Source organism: Tenrec ecaudatus, chromosome 12 (genome assembly GCF_050624435.1).
Source record: "Tenrec ecaudatus isolate mTenEca1 chromosome 12, mTenEca1.hap1, whole genome shotgun sequence".
In the NCBI taxonomy this organism is placed as follows: Eukaryota; Metazoa; Chordata; class Mammalia; order Afrosoricida; family Tenrecidae; genus Tenrec; species Tenrec ecaudatus.
In genome coordinates, this window is record NC_134541.1 from 61,936,846 (window position 1) to 61,958,561 (window position 21,716).

The following is a 21,716-nucleotide window of genomic DNA, read 5'->3' on the forward strand; positions in this document are numbered from 1 at the left end:
CAGAATTGATGGCCATATTTGCTATCATTTAATTTTGTTAGAAATACTTTTTTCTCTCCCCCTTACTTTATTGGGAGCTCTTACATCTCTTACCACAAGCCATACATTCATCCAGTGTGTCAAGTACATGTGCACATATGCTGCCATCACCATTCTCAAAGCATTCTCTTCCTACTTGAGCCCGATATCAGCTCCCCATTTCTTCCCCCTCCCTCCCCAACCCTTGATAAGTTATAGGTTATTATTTTCATATCTTACATCATTCTCCATTGCCCACTTTTCCACTGTTCATCCCCCTGGAAGGGGGGGATGGTGGGTACAGGTTGACCCTTGTGATCGATTCCCCCTTTCTTCCCCCACCCTCCTCTAATCCTCCTGGTATCTCTGCTCTCATTGCTGGCCCTGAGGGGTTTATCTATCCTGGATCCTCTGTGCTGCAGTCTCATATCTGTAGCAGTGTGCATGCTCTGTTCTAATCTGATTTGTAAGATAGAATTGAGGTCATGATAGTAGGGGGAAAGAAGCACCAAAGAACTAGAGGAAAGTTGTGTGTTTCATCAGTGCTATCCTGCACCCTGACTGGCTCATCTCTTCCCTGTGACCCCTCTGTGAGGGGATGTCCAATTGTCTACAGATTGCATTGAGTCTCCACTCCATGCCCCTCCCCACCTCAATTCATATTTGGTATGATTTTGTTCGGGGTCTTAGATGCCTGATACCCGATCCCATCAACACCTTATGATCACATAGGCTGGTGTGCTTCTTCCATGTGGGTTTTGTTGTTTCTCGGCTAGATGCAGCTTGTTTATCTTCAAGCCTTTAAGACCCCGGATACTATGTGTTTTTATAGCTGGGCACCATCAGCTTTCTTCACTACATTTGCTATGCACCCGTTTTTTCTTCGGTGATCGTGTCAGGAATGTGAACATCACAGAAGGCCAATTGTTAGAACACAGTGTTCTTGCATTGAGAGAATACTTGAGTGGAGGCCCAATGTCTACCTGTAACCTTAATTCTTAACATATAGCTATGAGTATATAGTTCTATTCTCCTCTTGTGTATATATATATACATACATACATATATATATGTGTGTGTGTATGTGTATTTACTTATGTACATGTCTGTATTTCCTCTATAAATGTCCTTTGTTTTCTGGTTCTTTCCTCTATTTCTTTTTATTTTCCTCTTGTCCCACCGCCACATTGTCATCATTCACGTTTAGTAATTCCTCGATGCTACCGTGCCCTTGGTTAAGCCTCACTAGTCATCCTATGACCTTTCATTGATTTTAGCTCACTTGTTGTTCCCTTGTGCCTGGGTCAGCCTCTCCCCCTCTTCCTTTCTCCTAGCTCCCCTTCTCCCGTACCCCCCAGAACCATGGGTCCTGTTCTTTTCCTCTCTGAACTATTTATCCTGCCTACCTTATCTAGATAGGCATGAGAAACACTTTCTTCTTATGGTTGAGATTACTTGCTCTCTATTCACAACAGGAAAACATTTTTTGTGTGTGGCTCAACTGCCTTCAGAACACAGTCCTACTCTGGTGCCCAGGGGTCACCATGAGTTGGAATCCACTTGACGGTGTGCACTTTTAATATGGAAGAGTCACACCGAAGTGCTTAGTAGAATGGCCAGAAGGTAACGAGCAAAGCTAACTGTGCTGTCAAAGAAGCAGGGGGTCGGGAAGAGAGGAGGGGCTAACAGGTCGCTCTCCTTATGCTCCTCTCACCTTCCCTTCCCTCCCACAGCTAGGAGGACATTCTGAGGCGATGGGGTCGCTGTTCACCACTTACGAAAAGGGAAAAGAACCAATTCCAAACACCTCGAGGAGATGACCTACCCTGTCCATTCGGCTGCGGTGCCGAATTTCCAGTTGCTCCTTCGCCTTCTGGAAGCGAGCGTGCTCATTATCATCTGTTGAGGTCTCGAAATACACATCGACATCATTGGTGGGCAGAGGAGTTGGGGGAACTGAAAGAAAGTTGCAGAAGACGATTATTAGAGAACCAGGCACAGTCTGGTTCAAAATTATGCCTGCACTCTAGGAAGAGAACTGAGCCCAGCACCTGTAGAATTGACTCAAATTTGTCTTGTATCGTGCTAAAAGTAGAGGGTGCTGCTGTCTGCCAAGATTCCACTCTGTTAGCTCACAGTGGGCAATCATCCTTACAGACTAGTCATCACCATGTCAGTCCACGCTAATCCAGCAATTTAGGGGCACATCAACCACCTGGCACCGGAATCCCAGAAAACATCTACCTAGAGCTTCAGGGCAAAAGACAAAACTGCACTCTGCCTTCTTCTGTTCCTTCCTTCAGTTCTTAATGTCCTAAAATCTGAAGGGAAAGAGCTACCTTGCTGCTTGTCACTGAAACCTCTGAAAAGAGATGGGGCAAAGGTCAAACCTGGTGGGGGCACAGAACTCTCCATATCTTAGGTGTTTCATTTTCTTGGCTACTTTTATGTCAAAACGTATTTGGGGGAGCTTGTTCAATCCAGTGTTCTTTGCTTGTATTGAGGCGTGCGAGAGAAAGTCTAACCACTCTCCCCTGTAGTTTTGCAGGATGCTTGCCACCATCTCAAACGTAAGTACTATAATTTTACAAGAACAACTTGCAACCGATGAAGGTGCCTGGTGCTATTTAATCTCCTGCACTAACTGACCTTCTCACCCATGAAGTAAAACTCATGAAGACACACACGTTCCCACTGCTCGTCACACAAACTATTCCTAGCCCAGGAAACATGCCTATCTGTCACAGTGGAGCCTAATATTCTCAAGGGAAGGAGTAAGGTGATGAGTTTTATTAGTCGCTCTCTCAAGAAATAACTGTGAAACTTTTTGTTTTTGTGTAGGATTTTATAAGTGAAAGTAAAGTCTTTTGATGGTATGTTCTCACAGACAAGAAGAGGTTATCTTCAGAAAGAGCAGAGAGATTCTCTTGTTGAGAGAAAAGGAAAGGGGGGTGGGGAGGGGTGAACCACAAAGACCTGGAAACTCTGATCAGAGCTCAATTCATTCTAGATTTCCCAAGCTGGAGGAAAGAAGTATGGCTGGCTGGCATAAATTACTACATCTGACATAATTTCAGAACTGAAGTGGAGAACTGATACCAAAAATGCAGCTAATTTCATTCAAAAATTAGTTTCCAGAATTACATAATTTTAATAACATTAAAACTGGCTACAAAACAAACTATAAATTAGTAAGTCACTCCAAAGTTTTTGTTAGACGCCTCTTTAGTGTGTTAGTTAGTTCTGATTCATAACGATTGATTCCATGCACAACAAAAGGAAACACTGCCGTATTTACCCTCTGTTATTATTCGAGTTAGTAAAAAATGTATTGCCACTATTGCCCATATGGTTCTAATTCATGTATGCACAGATTTATTCGAAACAAAATATATATTTAAAGCATGTCTCTGCAACTTGTGCAATGGCTGCAGACAAGTTCTTAGTTTCACTATAAAGTACCTACCAAAAATTTTTTTGTGTGTGTGCCATGGAAAAAACTATTTCGAAGTTAGAGGTAAGATCAAATTTAAAAAAAACCTCAAGTGGACATCTTCCCAAAGCACTACACTTTACAGCAAGCTTATAGGAATGCTGTACCACGTCAGATACGTTTTTAGATGGATCAAGTACTTTCAGGAAGGGGGCGATAGTTTATTGCGCCTGCCTGGCTGATAAACACAAGTAGGATTAACTGAAGGCAGAGGGATAAATGGCTTGCTTGTTCTGTGCCTCAGTTTAAAGGGGTACGCTACCTGTGGGATGCCTAGCCTGTGGACTGTGTCGCTGTAAGTTGAGGTCCCTTTAAGCCCACACGATTGGAATGTTCATCTCTGGAGCTGGGGACTGACAGTTGGTGACAGTTGGTGACCTGCCTTGCTGTTTGCTGCCTGGAGATATATAGCCCAGCTCTCTCTACAGAAGGGGACTGGCAACTGGTGGCTCTCAAGCCTTAAAGGACTGCTAGTGTCTCACTGCTATATAACTGTTAATTTCTTGTATTATCTATCTGTATATAATTTAATGGTTCATTTCTTGAATTATATATCTATCTTTAAATATATTTACATATAATTACTAGCAATCTGGTTTGTCTCTCTAGAGAACCCTGTCCAATACAGTGGGTAAGACGAGCCAAGCAAAGACAGACCGTCCATCTGTGGATGGAATGACACTGTGGATGGAATCTAGAATGTGAAGGAACAGCTACTGAAGTTGAGATCTCATGCCGTTTGGTATTTTCGCGTTTAAGCTAACATCATGGCTTAAGCAAGTTTTCTGCTGGCTGGGTGCCAAATGCATGGTGTGATGATTAGTTAACTCCAAGAGCAGATCTTTCCTGAAGTCTTTTATAGAAAGATCAAAACAAATAAAGACCATTTTGGGGAAGAAACTGCAGGCCAGGATGAGTCTTGATTTCTCAGGATGATCCCACCAAAAGAGTGACTCTCAAGGGGCCTTGTAGAGGGCCAGTCCACTTCAAGGGGGCATCAACTCAGGTTTCTTAACTGTTCTTTAGAAATCCCAACAGTGCTGTCTAGGTGGAAAGTGTCAAAGGACACAGGAAATTACGTATTTAAAAATATAGAGAACGGCATTGGTTTCCTCAGCACAATTTCTTCCATCATGACAGTGTGCCTGCTCTTTCTTTGGACGCCCCACCCCGACCCGCTTACTCCCCTTAGACTTGCTGTTCCCACACTAAAGGGCATGTAAAAGGAGTCATCTGAGTCCCACAAGGATGCCCAAACTGCTGTGTTTAAAGCGGTATACACCAAAGAAGGCGGCGTTCTTTAGGAAAGGGGCAGAGAAGTTGAAATACTGCCTTCACAAGATGAAAGACGTTGAGAAATACTAGTGTCACATTTTGGTTTAATAAAGATTTATATGATTTTTTAACAGCAATACTTTTGGACTTACCCTTGCACAAACCTAACACGCTCAACTCATGTGCTCGCAAACGCTGCACGATGCCTAAGAAGACCCAAGAGGAACTGACCCATTTGCATTGTGGTGCGGTGCTGGCAAAGAATACCAAATATAAACTATGGCTTGTCAGATGAACAAGCAAATCTGCTGTGGAAAAACTATAGCAGAACGCTCCTCGTGGTCTTTGAAAACACTCCTGGGAGAGACCAGCAGTTCCTGGAGAATTCCTGGAGAAGGACATGGCTGCCAGGAAAAGGTCAGGGAAAGAGTATGACTCAGTGGGATGGGCGGACTCAGTGGCTGCAACCACGGAGCAGGGCTGTGCTCTGCTGTACACAGCGTCCTTGTGAATCAGAATCAACCTGGCGGCACTTAACAGACAACTAAAAAGGGCAACTAAAGACACATTTGCTGAGGACTACTTGCCTCCTACAATGGTTTAAACAGGATTTCAATACCGAATTTTCAGGGGAACAGTTTACCATTCTCGGGGACTCAAAAGCTACGTGCGGGAAGGTTTCAAAGCACGGAACCCCACAAGTACCAATACTTGGGTTGCTATGAGAGAAGACTGTGCACCAGGAACGGAGCCTGATTGACAGCACGAGGCTGAATGAAGGCAACAATAACCTAGGAGGAAAAGGAAAGGGGCAGTAGGCTTAGCAGTTTGGTTCTCTGACACAGGGGGCTTAGCTCTAGGGACACACACCTCTGCTCTGGTGAAACGCAATCAGCTCACTGAGACGGCTCACCTTTGCCAGCCTGCCGAGAGCAACGCTTCCACGCCTTCAAAGCACTCCAGCTGGGAGCTCCCACTAGCCACGGGCACACTGCTTCTCTTTGGCAAACGGCCCTTAACCTTATTGGAAACAACAACTTTGTCCTCGGTAACTGCCATTCCCTTCTGTCTTGTACCTGACTCTTTGGGTAAAGAAGGCCAGCAGTGAAATCTAATGCCTCGGAAAGCAGCCGGGGCGGCAAAGTCCTGGTGTCCCTAGATGCGAACACCAGTCGCTTCCAAGGAAAAAAGATCCAACCATCGTCTACTTCTGTGAAGTGAGGAGCAGAGCACTGGAAACCCTATGGAATGGGTTTATCTTGTCCTACAGAGGTACCATGAGTTTGGCATTTCGGGTTTGATTCCTCAGGATTCCACCTAAAACAGTTATTTTGTTAACTTTTACAGTTTGAGTAGTTTTATAACGTAGTAGTATGACTATCATTAAGTGTTTTTTTAATCTCTCAATGTTTTGTGAATAAACCTAATTACTGCCACTAAAGTTCCCCTGAAATTTCAAATGTTATGTAGACCATACCAAATAAAACAACTTTTCCTCCGATCAGCAGCTAAAGGCACTCAAAGCACACCATCTTTAGACTTAAAATAGCTTTTGTTTGGGTTAGAGAGGGGAAAAAAATAAATACCCCACAAGGTATTTGAATGAACAGCCACCAGAAGCTACAGCCAAAACCTTTATAACAAATACCAGGAACAGGCAGCAACTCATTATCCTAATGAATTCCAGAGCTAGAACCAAGACAATCCCATCTGCTTGCTCTGAGGATTTTACGAACACACAGACAGACTAGTACTGCAAGGCAACACTCTCACTGATGACTCATCGTGACCCCCTGTGGGTTTCTGAGATTGTCACAGCTGACAGGAGTAGAGAGCCCCGTCTTTCTCCCGAGGAGCTAGTGGTGATTTTGAACTGCCGACCATTTGGATCGTAGCCAACGTGTAACCACTATGCCACCAGGGCTCCTCCGTTGCAAGGTGAAAGAAAGAGAAGGCGTAAAAAGGGGCAACTAGGGAGAAAGGAAAATTGTCCTCTTGTGTGTGTATGGTAAATCCGATTCAGGAGACACCACATTGAGCAGAAGAAACAACCCGCAGAGACCACTTGGCTGTCGAGCTAGTTCCCTAGCATGCATAATGCAAGGAGTCCCAATGTCCTGAACACTCAAAATGATCCCTGTTAGAGAACAGGAAGTCCTGTTAGCCAATATGCAGCCCAGGGGATTAACAGCAGTACTGGTTCAAAGACAAACGAGCAGCAAAGCCCAGAACATGAGCATGTGCAGATTCCATGGCTCAGATGTTTCCCTGTTTGTGCCTTTCAGCTAGAGACAGCTGAGGGCACCCAACCAACCCCACTGGCCCTGAGACCCGGGAGCCATGGACTAGAGAAGAACGCAGCTCTCACAGCAGCAGCAGCAGCACCACCACCAGCTGGACACAGAGTTAATGGGCACACAGAAACTGATCATTCAGCTACCAGAATTAGAACCATGTCTGGCTCCAGACAGCACAAAGGTGAGAAGGATGACGGACAGCAAACGCTGAGTCAGCTGGGACTACACAGACGCAGTCACGAGGACGGCCCAGAGAGACAGAACGCTGGACAGGACAGTGGCTGCTGCACACGGAGCCAGCGTGAGGCGGGACTTACTCATCATCTTACACACAGCCATACAATAATCCTCAGACTCAAAATTGTTCCTGTTGCCTCCGCAGCCGCCATATATAAAGTGCACGCACTTTCCCTTGGAGAGGTCGAAGTACCAACGGGGCATCACGGCCCGGCAGGGCCCCGTCATCGCCTCCTGGGAGCAGACAGCTGTGTGAAAATGGTCAGAATGTCAGCAGTGGCTTCAAAATGCTACCGACCAGCAAGGGGTGGGGGTGGGGTGAGGAAAAGGTGTCGGAGGGGGGGGTGGGGGGTGGGGCAGGGGGCAGACTTATCACCAGAAAAGGCCAAGAACCTGGCTAACTCACTCACCAACTCACAGTCAGTCCCTTCCTGTTCTGAAGTACAAAAGGACAATTGGGAACTGAAAACAAACCTGTTTTGTTTTTTTTCTAAACTATTAGTGATTGGTTCTCTGAGCCTCGCGTTTCTAACTTTTCAGTAGCAGTGTTTGCCTCGTTGGGCCTACTGTGTGAGTCCCAGGGCAGTGGGCACGACGTGTGCTAAGTTGTGACTTCCCAGTTGCTGTGAAGACTACTTAAGGTGCTAGGCAGGATGAGTGCTCTCAGTTTCTATAGTGTCCAAGGCGACTGACCCTTCTAGATTCGCTAAATAATGTCCCCCCTGAAGGAGAGTCCTAAACAATTCTTCAGGTAGTAATTGGCCTCAAGTGTACATTTAGCAGGAGACTACAGGTAAGTGGTCCTGGAACAAGCACAATTTCTTCACCCTGAACTGGCAAGAGGAAAACAACGCTGACCTCAATCCCTTACTAAGCGGCCATAAGGTGCCACTGTCCTGGCTGCCAATATCCTTCTCCTGGGCAGAAGGCACACTCAGGAGAAGAAATGCCACGGAAGGTATTCTTCCCCTAGAATGCAGGCATGTCAGCAGTACTGAAGAGGGGCAGTTCCCTTTGGGGAGAGGACATTCCAGGCTGCTGGGGAAGAAGCTTGCCAAAGGGGGGTTATGATAATTCTTTGCTCAGTTCTCTGATTAAACCCTTTCGAGGGAAAGGATGTCCTGGTTCAATTCTGAGTGTGCCTCTGGAAGTGTCAACTGCCAGACTCCCTAGAGAGGCCGACCCAGTGTGCGAGAGGCGTGCGTTCATGCCCACTGCACAGAGATGCCGCTTCTCCTTTAGTCGCTTACCTGTGACCACACCAAGTTCTAAGGAGCTACCAGATGGACTGTAGAGCCGCGGGAGCTCAATGTCTGCGTTACCTTTCACATCGTGGGTAATTTCCTTTTCTGAAATGATCCCATCACTGCTGGGCTCGGTTGGGTTCTCCTCATTGTATTCATCCCCTTTAAAAGTGTCGTAGTAGTAGTCACGGTCTTCCACAGCTTCCTCCTCCCCCTCTTCTTCCTCTTCCTCATCATCATCTTCATCGTCATCCTCTTCAACAGCTGCTTCTGTGAAGTCTTCCAAATTGGCTTCAGTAGGAAATTCACTAAAGACCACAGGGCGGGGAAGAGGGGAGGAAAGGAAGGTTGATGCCAATTTCTAAGACAATGCTCAACAATGGTTCCCCTGCCTATTTTAAAACATAAAAACAGAGACAGGAAATAAGCTCAACTCACATGGAACTGCCACTAAAGCCTTCAGCTCAGCTACATCAGCAAAAGGGAAGAGCTATTGAACAAAGACTGCAAAACCTGCAGAAGAGAATGTGGCCCAGAGCACTGTGACATGGAACCCCGGTGCTGTTGTGATCACACTCAGCTGCGGTTAGAGTGGAGGTGACTTGATGGGGTCACGAGTAAGGGAACGCCTCCAGAAGTGAGGGTTTATTAACAGCAGCCACTGGTACATTAGGGCGAAAGGTGAGATGAATTCATAGGTCCTGGATAGGATTTTACCTTTTATAAATATCATAGTCGTCATCCTCTTCCTCTTCCTCTTCTTCCTCCTCCGCCTCCTCTTTGGAGATAGTGGATTCAACAATCTTTGTTGGAGGGCAGCACACGTACTCAATGCCATGGAACTGGTCCACCCCACATGGCAACAGCATGCCGTAACTATATAAGGTCATTCCCTGCGTCAGACAGGCCTGAAAGAAATCCAGAGAGCAACAGTGAGCAGACTCTACAGTGCCCATGGTCAAATGCTCACCAATCCTTAGCTTGACACCTAAAAGAAGCCCTTATTAAGTCACTACAGACTGCTTTCTTTTTCAGACACGAATTTTCTGCCAAAAAGTTGCAATGCTATTATTTATAGAAGATTTCTGCATTTTTCTTAACTTGCAACAGGGAAATACCACGTAGGATAAATACACTGAAAGCCCCAAGCTGGAGAAAATGAAGGAAAGGGAGTTTTCTCCTCATTAATTCTCAACACCACTTAAAGACGGTTGGCAGTAATTTACATTCATCCTAAAAGCAGGCAGTACACCTTCAGAGCATGACCAAAGAAAGACAACTAGCTGGAGAATCAACTTAACTTCAGATAACAAGAGTTGCGAGAGGACGGTTCTCTCCATATTTAACTGACCGTCATTCCGCCTGTCTAGAGTTGAGCCATCTGTTTTCCCTAACTGGCTAGCTCTAGGGCTTGGGTGGCTCTCCCGTGATAGATCCTGTCATAGCACATAGCTTCTTTGCTGAACAATGCAGTTTAGGAGCTTTGCTTGTCCACCCTGGACTTCAAATGGTTAGAATCTAGACGGTACAAGTATATTCAAACCCCTGAACATTTTAAAAAGGGGGCATGGTAGGAGGTGGGAGGGGCTAATTCAACACAACACTTGACTCCTTCCCATCCGTCGTCCTCTTACCTCCTTGACGACAGTGTGCCAATGTTGGTGGTTTTCACACACCTCCATCTGCGTTTTGTGGGAAAACTGGCACTTTTCTGGAACTAGCAGAACATCACTTACAAATTCACCCACTGGAAAACAGAAGAGCTGTCAGAAGCAAATCTGATGGTAGGCTTGAGGTGACACATCCTGATAGGTACAGTGGGGTGGAACCAGGAGCACTCTCCAGCGTACATCAGTTGCTGTTAGATTCCTACACGCAAAGACCAAGTATAGCTCCAGAGAAGCAACCACAAGAATTCAACATTCTCTTAGAAGCACAATGCTGGGAGTTCCCTAGCTCTTTCCCAGTTCCATTGCAGATCTCTCTGAGTACATGACGTGTGGAAGCCAAACAGGATACTTGTAACATTTGTCTTCCCTTCCCCTTCCTGGCTATACCAAATACATGCAGCTACACTACACCGCCTCTGATATCACATGAATAACGCCAATGATCCCTAGTCTTTCACCATCTTAGTTCTGTCCTAAGAACTAAATGCCCGGGAAACAAACGAGGACTGGTTAGTCTACTGAAATACAAATGAATCTTATTTTAGCCCTTTGTTACCTAGAAACCTAATTCTATAATAAAGCACCACTGTAATAAGTGACCCAGGTGTGTGATTAATTACACAGGGGAAAGGAGACCTTTGATGATGAAAAGCACTGGTAGACACTAGCTCAGCCAGGTGATCAATTAAACAGCACCAATAGTGAACCCACATATGCCATAACCTACGGAGACTACATCACCCTAATTTTAATCTAGTCATGATAATGCAAGACATATCCAAATTCAAATCTGCTAAACAAAGATAAAGGTCTATGTACTTAGAAAATATCATCATCATTTTTTTTTTTTTTAAAGACTCGGGAACTATTCTAGCTCCAACGTAATGTGTAATTCCTTGTTTGGAGCCTGGCTTGTTAAAAAAGAATTATGGAGGACAAGATGAGGACATTTAGGAAAACTGTAAAAGTTTGATCAGTTTTGTCACTATGTAGAAGAACGTCCTTGCTCTTAGGAGAAAGAAGCAGATCTACTTAGAGGGGGACGGATGTTAATTTATGTGTAAATGACTTGACAAAAAGTATCTATAAAATATACATGGAGAAAGTGAGATACAGTAAAAAAGGCTGAATTGAAACATCTAGGCAGAGTACAGAGGCAATCACTGCTACTACCGTTCTAAAATCCTAAACATGTTTTCAAAAACTTGGGGCAAAACACACATTGGTGTTAACAACAGAATCTCTCTGTCATCTAAAATTCTATGCCGAAGTGTTTACAGGAAAAAAAAATTCTGTGATGCATTTTCAGTAACTGGAAGTAAGGTTCTACATGAAATAGATACGAGTGGCCATGCACTAATGATTAGGATGACTGGCAGGGGGACAGGGGAATAGCTGCATTATTATTTTAGAGAGGGTTTTATTTTTCTTAATAAGAAGTTTCACAGTATTGCTGATTGTCACTCAGCGGTAGATCCCCATCCAGGACTGACAGGGCAGGACTCAGGAATGTACACGAACAAGCACCCTGGGTGACTGTGACACAAGAGATGGGGTTTACCATCAGCTACAGGCCGGTCACACAGGGTTGGAGTGGGGGAAAACAAAAGGAGGGCGGGCGGGCGGGATGCGTACTCAGTTCAGGGGGAAAAGGAGTAAGTAGTGGTAGGAGGGAAAAAAGCTGGCAGGCTAACTTCTCTGTCCAAACTAAGAGAGAAGTCTGATAACGAAGTTTTCTAACCTAGGAAGAGTCTGGGTATTCATCTAGAAGAGTCTGTGTGGATCCACCCACGGCCTAGTACTCCCAGACCTTCTCGGCCTCTGCCTCTGGCTCCCCTAAGCACTGGAGAAGTCAGCACCCACGTAACAAGAGGAGGGAAAGGCTCATCTATCATGAGACATGATCCTGATAGTGGAAGCTAGAATAGGTTAGTCCGCCTCCTTGCATGAACACAGTGTTACACAAGGTGGTCAGGGCACCTTGAGTCACTGAGAGCAGCGCAACCTTGGGAACTGAGCACCAGCTCTGCGCAGACAGCCGAGCAGGGCTATGAGACGGGCAGGGCGCTCGCTGTCTGGGAGGGTACTGAAGGCACTAGGGAGAAGGAGAGCAGGCACACGGCTTTGCCACCACCTAGACTAATACGCACAGCTTAGAAACAAAACAAGATGGCACACTGGGACCTGCCCTCTACTAGGAAAGCCCCCTGGCCCACCCACCCGCAAAAATAGGGGGGAAAGAGAATATATTTAGCAATATATATATTAAGTACATGGAAGGCTAACTGCCAGGATTTTAAAACACTAAGAAAATGTTAGCAATAACTATTGATGCTGATATTTTATTTTAATGAAATAACTACTACAACATCTTATCAGAGCGAAATCTATAGAAGTTAGTATATTTTGATTTTTAAAACCTTTTAATTTTGCTTGGGTAATGGCAGCATTAGGGGGAAAAAATTTAAAATAGTGATTTTTTACTTACTGACCCAGAAAATTGTTCTCTAAAATTAATACCTTTTAAAAAAAACACACAAACCAAACCTATTACCTTTAAATTAAGTAAGTTTTGAGTTACTTTGAGAGAAGAAAAATAAAAGTATTTCCAAGACCAAAGAGTCAACAGCTAACATGAAGCAGTGATGAGAAGGGAGTCTTTGATGGAGGTGCAGGGAGATTAAGTAATGGAAGCAAAAATAAAAATCAGACTAGAAATAAGAATGTTATCACCATGTTTAGAAATTAACCGGTATCACCTATCATTACATCTACAATTGGAATAAGATTACTGTGTAAATTCTCACCCCAAATTAAAAAAATCCAAGAATTTTGCTATCAGATAGATATATCTATAGAAGCAGCAAACAAGCTACAAATCAATTTGGCAGTAGAATACTATACAGGAGGTTACATGAGTTAATCAAATCCATTTATATCTTAGATAAATCTAAAAATTATGTAAAAACAAGCTGTATATTACAGTATGACAGCATTAATGTTAAGTTTTCAAACACAAAACCATTCATATTGTTGTTGTCTAAACACACCTAAATGAAAATATAAACACACACATGAGAATGATACATAATAATATAAAATTACATTAGCTACTCAAGCAAGGGAAGGAGGAGGTTAGAACTGGGCATATCTAAAACATCTTACAATTAAAAAAATAAGCAGATATGCAGCAAATGTGGCACAATGTTGACCTTAAATCAGGATGGTGGGATCATGATACTGTATTTCACCTTTTCAGTAGGCATGAAACATTAAATTTAAAAGAAATATGCTAGACTATCATATATCTTTCTCTGGAGGGGCGACCAATTAGTTCAAACCAAAGTACTCAGCAGTGGAAAGTACGTAACCACAGCTGCTAACTATGTAAATCATCTTCTAAACAGGAGAAAGAGAAGACAAGAGCTTATGTAATATGATCCCATTTAGGATAGAAAAAGTTGAGCAGCACTTAGCACCCCCCACCCACCACACACACACACACACTCTTTTTTTGTTGGTCAACATTAAAAGCCTGAACTGTAAACCCATTCTTGAACTGGTGGCTCATAGTCACCAGCTCATTCCACTTTAGCACCTGTCTCATCTCCAGCAGTTTTTCCAGACCTACCACCTTCACCACAAAGCTCCAGGAGTTTTCCCAATTCAAACTTGGGCTTCTTCCATATTCTTACTTTTCTGACAAATGCATCATGGAGAGGATAAATGGATTGGCAAGCCTTTTCTATGTCTTTCTCAATGCTGTCTAGAATCAATGTATTGACCACTTCCACTTCTTTCAAGTCATTTGTCTGCACCTCAGGGCAGGATTTTCGCCACTTTCTTCAAGATCTGGCACACCTGCTGATGCTGAGCATGAGGTCTTCCAACTCGGACTGCTGCATTTCTTAGTAAAACCAACACAGAGCAGACGAAGCAGATAGCTGCCAGCAGTCTTGACATTAACATGAGCTTCCATTGCGGTCTGCCATTGTTGGACCACAGAGCGCATCTTGTCCCGCGTAAGATCCACGCCAGGGAAGTCGGTCAGGCAGTGTTTGCCCCGAATGTCCTCCGTGATTAGCTTGAGTTTTCTAAATGCAACTTCATCGTTCTGCAGATCAGCTAACTGCATCATTCTGTACACCATTCGTAGATCAGCTAACTTAAAAAACTCAACCCTTGAGGCCATCAGCTGCAATTTTGGTTCCTTCAGTCCTGGTGACTAGTGTTTTCCCTATATTTCTTATTTGAATATAGCCGGTGCTTTCGCATCATATTAATCTTCCGTAGGGAACAGATCGACCACTTTCTTTCTGGCTCCCTTTTTGCCACCTTTGTAAGGCACTTTTCTTGCAGAACACCACGGTGCCGTGCATAGAGCCAAAGGAAAAGCACTTGGTATTGCCTCCCAAACCCTCAAAGTCTAGTCAATGCCTTAAAAAGTTAATTACAGTCAACTTGACTATAGAAACAAAACCTAGAAATGACTTTGTTTTGCTTCTTTTCCCAAATTTCCCAAAATTCTTTTTAAAAAAGTAAACTAGGGGGGAAAGGTGCGGTGTGTGCACCAACAAACCGAGAGACAAAGGAACAACAAGTGATCTAAAATCAATGGCAAGGAGGGCATAGGATGCCTTGCGAGGGTTGATAAAGAGCAATGTAGTCAAGAGGAATTACTAGAACCTAAATGAAGGCCGAACATGATAGTGGGACAAGAGGGCAGTAAAAGGAAGTAAGAGGAAAGAATTGAGGCAAAGGACATTTCTAGAGGTCTTAATATATATAAGTAAATTCAATGATATATAATGATAGAGGAATAGGATCTATGTACATTTATTTACTTGTAAAGTATTAAGGCAGCAGATGGACATTAGGCCTCCACTCAAGTACTCTCTCAATGCAGGAATGCTTTGTGTTACTAACCCAGCACTCTGTGATGCTCACTTTCCCTGACATGATTGCTGAAGACAAAATGGGTGCATAAGCAAATGTGGTCAAGAAAGCTGATGGTGCCTGGCTATCAAAAGATATTGCTTATGGGGTCTTAAAGACTTGAAGATACACTAGTGGCCATCTAGCTCAGAAGCAACAAAGCCCATATAGAAGAAGGACACCAACCTATGTGATCATGAGGTGGCGCTGGGATCAGACATCAAAGACCCCGAACAAAAAATCATACCAGTGTGAATGACGGGGGTGGGGGTGGGGGGGGTGGAAGAAGAGTGGAGGCCCAAAGCCCATCAGTAGTCAATTGGACATCCGCTTTCAGAAGGGTCATAAGGAAGAGACGAGCCACTCAGGATGCAATATAGCACCAACAAAACACAAAACTTTCCTCTTGTTCTCTAATGCTACCTCTCGCTCCTCCACTATCATGTCCCAATTCTACCTTACAAATCTAGCTAGACCAGAACATGTACACTGTTACAGATAAGAGCTCGCAACACAGGGAATCCAGGACAGATAAACCGCTCATGACTGACAATGAGAGTAGCAATACTAGGAGGGTAAGGGGGACAGGGGAGTAAGGGGGAAGCAATCACAATGATCAACATACTGTATAACCAGGGGGACAGACAACAGAAAAGTGGGTGAAGGGAGACAGAGGTCAGTGTAAGATGTAGAAAAAAAAATTATCAAGGGTTCATGAGGAAGGGTGGGGGGTGTGGAAGAAACAATTGAGGAGCTCATACTAATGGTTCAAGTAGAAAGAAAATATTTTGAAAATGACGATGGTAACAAATGTACAAATGTGTTTGACACAATGGATGGATGGATTGTGGATAGAGTTGTATGAATCCCCAATAAAAAATTTTTTAAGTAAACTAAAAGAATACATTTTTAAGCCATCATTCGTTCTATCAGCACTGTTGCTTTTTGGCTTTGCTACAATTATTTATCAGAAGTTCCTAGGGGGGAAAACTTACCCCTGCAAATCACTATTATGGTTTTACAGAAGAATATTGAAAGAAGTTCGGCTCACTTTGAAAGTTTAGCTCCAATTTGTAAGAATCCTCAATGTAATCCAATTGAGTACAAGAGATAACGGCTACAATTTCCCCAGTTGCTGACCAAATAGAAAGCTGTATGATTTGTTATTCAATTTAACAAGCTGATCAATGAATTTGAAAAATCATCAAGCCTTAACCTATAGGATTTCATATATGACTTATCTCCAACCTGCACCCAATTCCTAGTGGTTCTTTCTTTCTCTTCCTTTACACTGCTTCCCTCTCTCTAGGAGTGTGTGGCAGACAACCAGGTTTTACGTATTTTACACAAAGGTTGCTGAAATTCTACTTGCTTAAGTACACCTACTGAAGTGCTCTCCAGCTGCAATATTTTGATATTAGCAGAAATATTGCAAGAAAATCATGTTGTTTGTGGGGCTCCTGGAAACTATAAGCAGAAAGCAGTCTATGTAATAATAATAATCCAAGAGAACCAACCTGACCATCAAATGTGAGCTGCTTTTGTGAGGTCTCATGGGTGGCCATCCCTAGTGGATGTGTCAGAGAATGATCAAAAATAATGAGCAACTCGTGTGAGCATTTACCTTGCTCCAGGGCCCATTCACCTGGGGATTCAGATGATTATTTACAATGCAAAAGCTAATATATGCAAATGGCACCTGATCAATGATGAGCTTTAAGATACTAATATGTAGTTGTCTAGTATTGCCCCTCAAAGCTTCTGAGATTAGTTATGATTTTAAAGTAGATATTAAAACATCTTTGTGGTAAGTCTTCAACTCACAGTAAAACCATTTTGCTCAAATCCCCGTCCACACAAACCACAGCCATGGGCTGGCAAAGGCCTCTTTTTAAAGCACAGGAGCCTGTCTGTGAATGCAGGGATGAGGAACCCTCCCTTCAAAATGTTAGCAGTTTTGTTTCTTCACACGGCATCCACTCGGTCGTACATAAATCATCCTGTGTACTAACCTGCCTACTTCTTTAATATTTCCAGGAGACAATCAGTACAACATAAGATGCAAGGTTCATTTTGAAGGGGTAGTGTAGACATCAGTTAAAATGCATCACGCCGATAGGCAGTTATAATGAAGAGTGCTCTCAAAAGAGGACAGAGCTTAGCTTTCTGGTGATGACACAGTCACGGCAATCCCAAGCTTATTGCACACGCAGCTGGCAAACTATGGTACATTCTCAAAGGGCTTCAACCATCAGAATGATCAAGCCAGCGCCAAACAAAACCCCACCAAACACAACGCCCTAGACCCGAGGCAGGAGCCCTGAAACATCCCAATCAATTACAGGCACCCGCCTAACACATACAGATATAACTACACACCATTGCTTCCCATTCCGAATCCTCTTATGATGCGTTCAATCTGGTAGACATCAATATCCTAGAGGGCTTCAGAGCTGAAGCCAACCACGTTACTCCAGTGGGGTATTTATCTTCGTATGCATGAACCTTATTTTGTATATACTAAAAGCTGTTAAGTTCTCCTCTTTAATTGAATAAACTGCATGGTTTGTGAATTATATCTTAATAAAGCTATTTTTCAAAAGTGAATGCAACTCCATTGAGAAATATATTGGGGATAGTAAGACGTGGGCTTTCACTGCCAGAAGAGGAAGTTACAAATATAGAAAAGGGAAAGACTAGACTAACCCTGTCACTAGACCAGGAGGTGTCCACACAAGCGCGTGCGACTATGAAGGGAGGGAAATATAGAAGCAGTAATCGACACCTCAGCAACACTAAGCATATCTAATGTCAAATCTTGGTTGCTCCACTAAAACCAGGGCTTCTTGGGAAAATGGGGTGTGACAGAAAAGAAACATAAAGCTCTTTCTGGATACAATGAGTTCAAATGATATAATAAATGTAGATACCACCTTAGCCAGGTAATAAAAATAATGGAACAGATATCCACACAACTATTAATACCATAATAACAAGGACACAAAGGAGCTTCTGGGATATCCCCCTAAAATGTATATATCCAGAAATTCTAATAAATCTAAATTGAGAGGTAGACTACAAAGTAACTGACTGGCACTCTAAGACTGTCAAGATCACGAAAGACAAAAATGTAAGAGAAATTAAATACAATATGGGATTCCAACCCGATGTTGGCCATAGAAAAATCTGAATAGAGTCTAGAATATTCAACAGTGGTTCCTTGATTTTGATGGCTGGACTCTGGTCACATATGGAAATGTCCATGTTTTGATATGAAGAGATCCCGGAAGATTTGGATACAAGTGAAGAAACCAGATGCTGCGTGACTATCAGACAGAACAGCACCTGAGGTCTTCGAACCAAATAAGCGGCTATCTAAGTGAGGCATCAACTAAATCCACGTGGAGGAAGCACGCCAGCCTGATGACAACTAATCAAATCCAAATTTGAAGGAAGGAATGGTACCAGAGCTTTCGTTGTAAACACTCGAGTTGAAGAAGGCAATGGATGACAGTGGGAACCCAAATCCATTTGTAGAGTCCCTGCCAGGATTAAGCCTCTGATGAATCCTCTCTGACCACAGCTGAGGGTGGAACAGCCTGGCTGTCAGACAGAGAGTATCATAAATGTAATCAAGGCAGATGTAAGTAGGAGGTCAAAATGTGATACTTGATCATTTGACCTTTCTTTTGGTCCATATTTAATACTCTTGTGTTCTCAATTGGGATTTTTTTCCCTTTGGTTTATATGGTTATCATTGTTGGTATCTAGTTTTTCTTTTGTATGTGTTTTCCAGTAAAGGAAGTCTGGGATGGGAGAAGCTATAGAAACAGTATGTTCTGGGACTGGTTGTACAACTATTTTTAATATGACTGAACTGTGCAAGTGTATCATATATGAACCATGTCAATAAAACTGTATTTTTGAAAGGTCAATATTTTTTTAAAATTACATCCTAAACATAAAAAGATAAAGGTACTGTTACCTGCAACATATTACCAAATGATTCGGGGGGGGGGGTTAATTCAGTAAGGTGACACAACCAACCAGAGGCAGACACAAGAAAAACTGTATGTGTGTGTGCGTATGGGCGCACTCGTGGCTGCGAGTGGGGAAGGATAAGGGACTAGACATATAAGAGTTAACTTTTGGAGAATTTGAAATATGAGTTAAGGATATACAAGAGATGTTTGAACTATCTTTGTACCTATTTCATGAATTTGAAAATTATTTTCAAATTTCATGACCATTCTACCTTGATGGTCTAGGAGAGGCTGAGCAGATGACTGACCTTAAATATTTATTCTCCTTAAATTATGAAAAGGAAGGAAAAAGAAAAGGAAGACTGGGTAATATTTCTTTCTGATTACCTCTCATAAACTCGTCACCTGATATCTTAAACTCAGCCAACTGCACTTATTTAAAGCAGGGCTTTGAACTGGTGCCTCCCAGTTTCGTTGGAGCTAAGAAGGGGAACTAAAGTACACCCAAATTTTTGAAATGTAGGCGAACTAAAATTTTAGCCAGAATGAGAAAAAACAAAGGTTGATGCTCTGCTAGAGAACGAATCTCCATGTCAGAAAACCGGGCAGTGTGTGCACCGCACAGACACCAGATCTTGGCAATGGCAGATTCAGGGGGAAAAATGCTCGGCTCAAAGATGGCAGTTGACCCTGTGCTTGGAGTGTGTGTCAGCTTTCACGGTCCAGATATAAACCAGCATCCTGCATCAGGATCCTGAAAGGCTGACTACGTCTCTTCCAATTCTCCCATTCCAGGGTTTTTACCTATACATTTTACCCATTCTAGTTATTGTTCCATTTCAGCCACATTAAAAAATTTTGGTTCTTTTCTGATTTCCTTGTTTTCCATGAACAAAATGATTCTAAGCCCTGATTTGCAAATGCCAATGGAAAGCTCTACTGACTAGCAGTCCACATGGCTGCTGGGTAAACATGAGTAACTGTATGAATCAAGTAACAAGTAAGACGGCAGTGCTTCAGTGACTACAAAGCAAACAGGCATGGAAAAGTCTATGGTCAAATGGTCTTTTAGGTATTTAGTTAAAGGCATTTATTTCAGGCCTGATTCTGTAACATACTGAAAAGTTTCAACTATAATTTATGGAAAATAAAAATGTTCTATATACCAACTATGGCAGCATTTTCGTGGGGTACTTATTATAAATAATGAAGCTTATGTTCCAGGTACTGCTAAGGCACACAGAGGACTAAAACAGGGCCCTTGATATTAAGGCACTCACAATTTCATTAGAGAAAAGTATAGAAACAGGTAAGGGTAAGGAGATTCTGGGTATCAGATAGAAAATAGAGTAGAAAGAGAAGATTCCATTTGAGGAGGCATCTCCTGAAATAAGCTGTGGTAGTTACATCATCTGGTGTCAATTTGGTCCTGGAGAGGATTAAGAGTGAAGGAGTAGAGTCTAGTCTGTCAAGTGGGTCACAGCCAATGAGGCCTCTGTGTAGGAATGGCCTTCTCCTGAGGATTCTGGGAAATCCTATTTTTCCTCTTGGAGGTGGGAGATTCTGACTCTCAGCTCACTCCCCACAAGACACTCTACTGACAAGGCTCACTCCCTGGAGACATCCCTGAGAAGCCACACAGACCTACCCTGATGCAGCCTTGGGAACTGAAGGAGCCATATGGAGACCCCTGCCAATGCTGAGATGCTTACAACGCCACTGGATCCAGAAGACTTCCCACCCACTGGCCTGTGCTGTTCCTGCATTTGGCATCATTGCAGGTGTTTCGTGAGTCTGAAGAGGACTTGACAGATTGGTATTGGACATACGGGCGAATATCGGACTTATGGGCTTGGACCAGACTGAGTTGGGATGCTTCCTTAATGTATAATTACTCTTTATATAAAACTCTCTCTTATACACGAGTGTCTATGGACGTTTCTCTAGTGTACCCGGACTAACACAAAGACTTAGAGGGGAAAACTACTCAAACAAGAGGGGAAGGAGTTCATTCTAAACATCAAGAGCTGAACAGTATGAAACGGCCAGGAGCCACTGGATGGTCAACACGGATGCGTGTGCAGCACAAAGCGAGGGGTTGTAGAGAAGAACAAGAGTGGAACAAGAGCCGGCTATGTGCTGAAAACGATTCAATCGCAGTGAGATTTGGGATACTTTTTGTTTGTTTTTTAAGATGTTTAAACATTTTCTTTTAGCCAAAGGAGATAAAATTAGACTTTAACAGATTGTTGATGGCATTATCTTGAACTAAGACAAACAAGCAGGTGGGAAATTATGAAAGGCTGAACTAGAGTAGTGGGAAAAGGTCCGAGAGAAAGAATTTGAACCAGACGTTCACAAACCAACTTGGTTTACAGCCCCTCAAGTTCTTGGTAACTTTTTTATGTCACTCACTTGGTTAAAAAAAAGGAGAGAAAGAGTAAAGGGTGGGGGTGGGGAGAAAAAGTTAAAGCTAACTACTAGGTCCAAACAATTTTAAGTTTTTGTGTTCGAGCATCTTAATTCTTCTTGAAAGATGAGACATAACTTCTCCAGCCTTCCAG

At 43.1% G+C, this 21,716-nt stretch overlaps 1 protein-coding gene across 2 annotated transcripts in view; it reads right to left on the minus strand.

Annotated features, from left to right (window-relative positions):
• Positions 1-21,716, minus strand: part of APLP2 (amyloid beta precursor like protein 2) — a 97,453-nt gene that overhangs the window by 19,457 nt on the left and 56,280 nt on the right. The window contains exons 4-8 of one of the 2 annotated variants that reach the window (XM_075564081.1): positions 10,199-10,311; positions 9,282-9,472; positions 8,643-8,872; positions 7,401-7,568; positions 1,844-1,974 (exon numbers count right to left, since the gene is read on the minus strand). In XM_075564081.1, coding sequence (XP_075420196.1) covers positions 1,844-1,974; positions 7,401-7,568; positions 8,643-8,872; positions 9,282-9,472; positions 10,199-10,311 — 833 coding nt within the window. The remainder of the gene's footprint in view (positions 1-1,843; positions 1,975-7,400; positions 7,569-8,642; positions 8,873-9,281; positions 9,473-10,198; positions 10,312-21,716) is intronic. The other variant, XM_075564082.1, reaches the window with a different exon arrangement.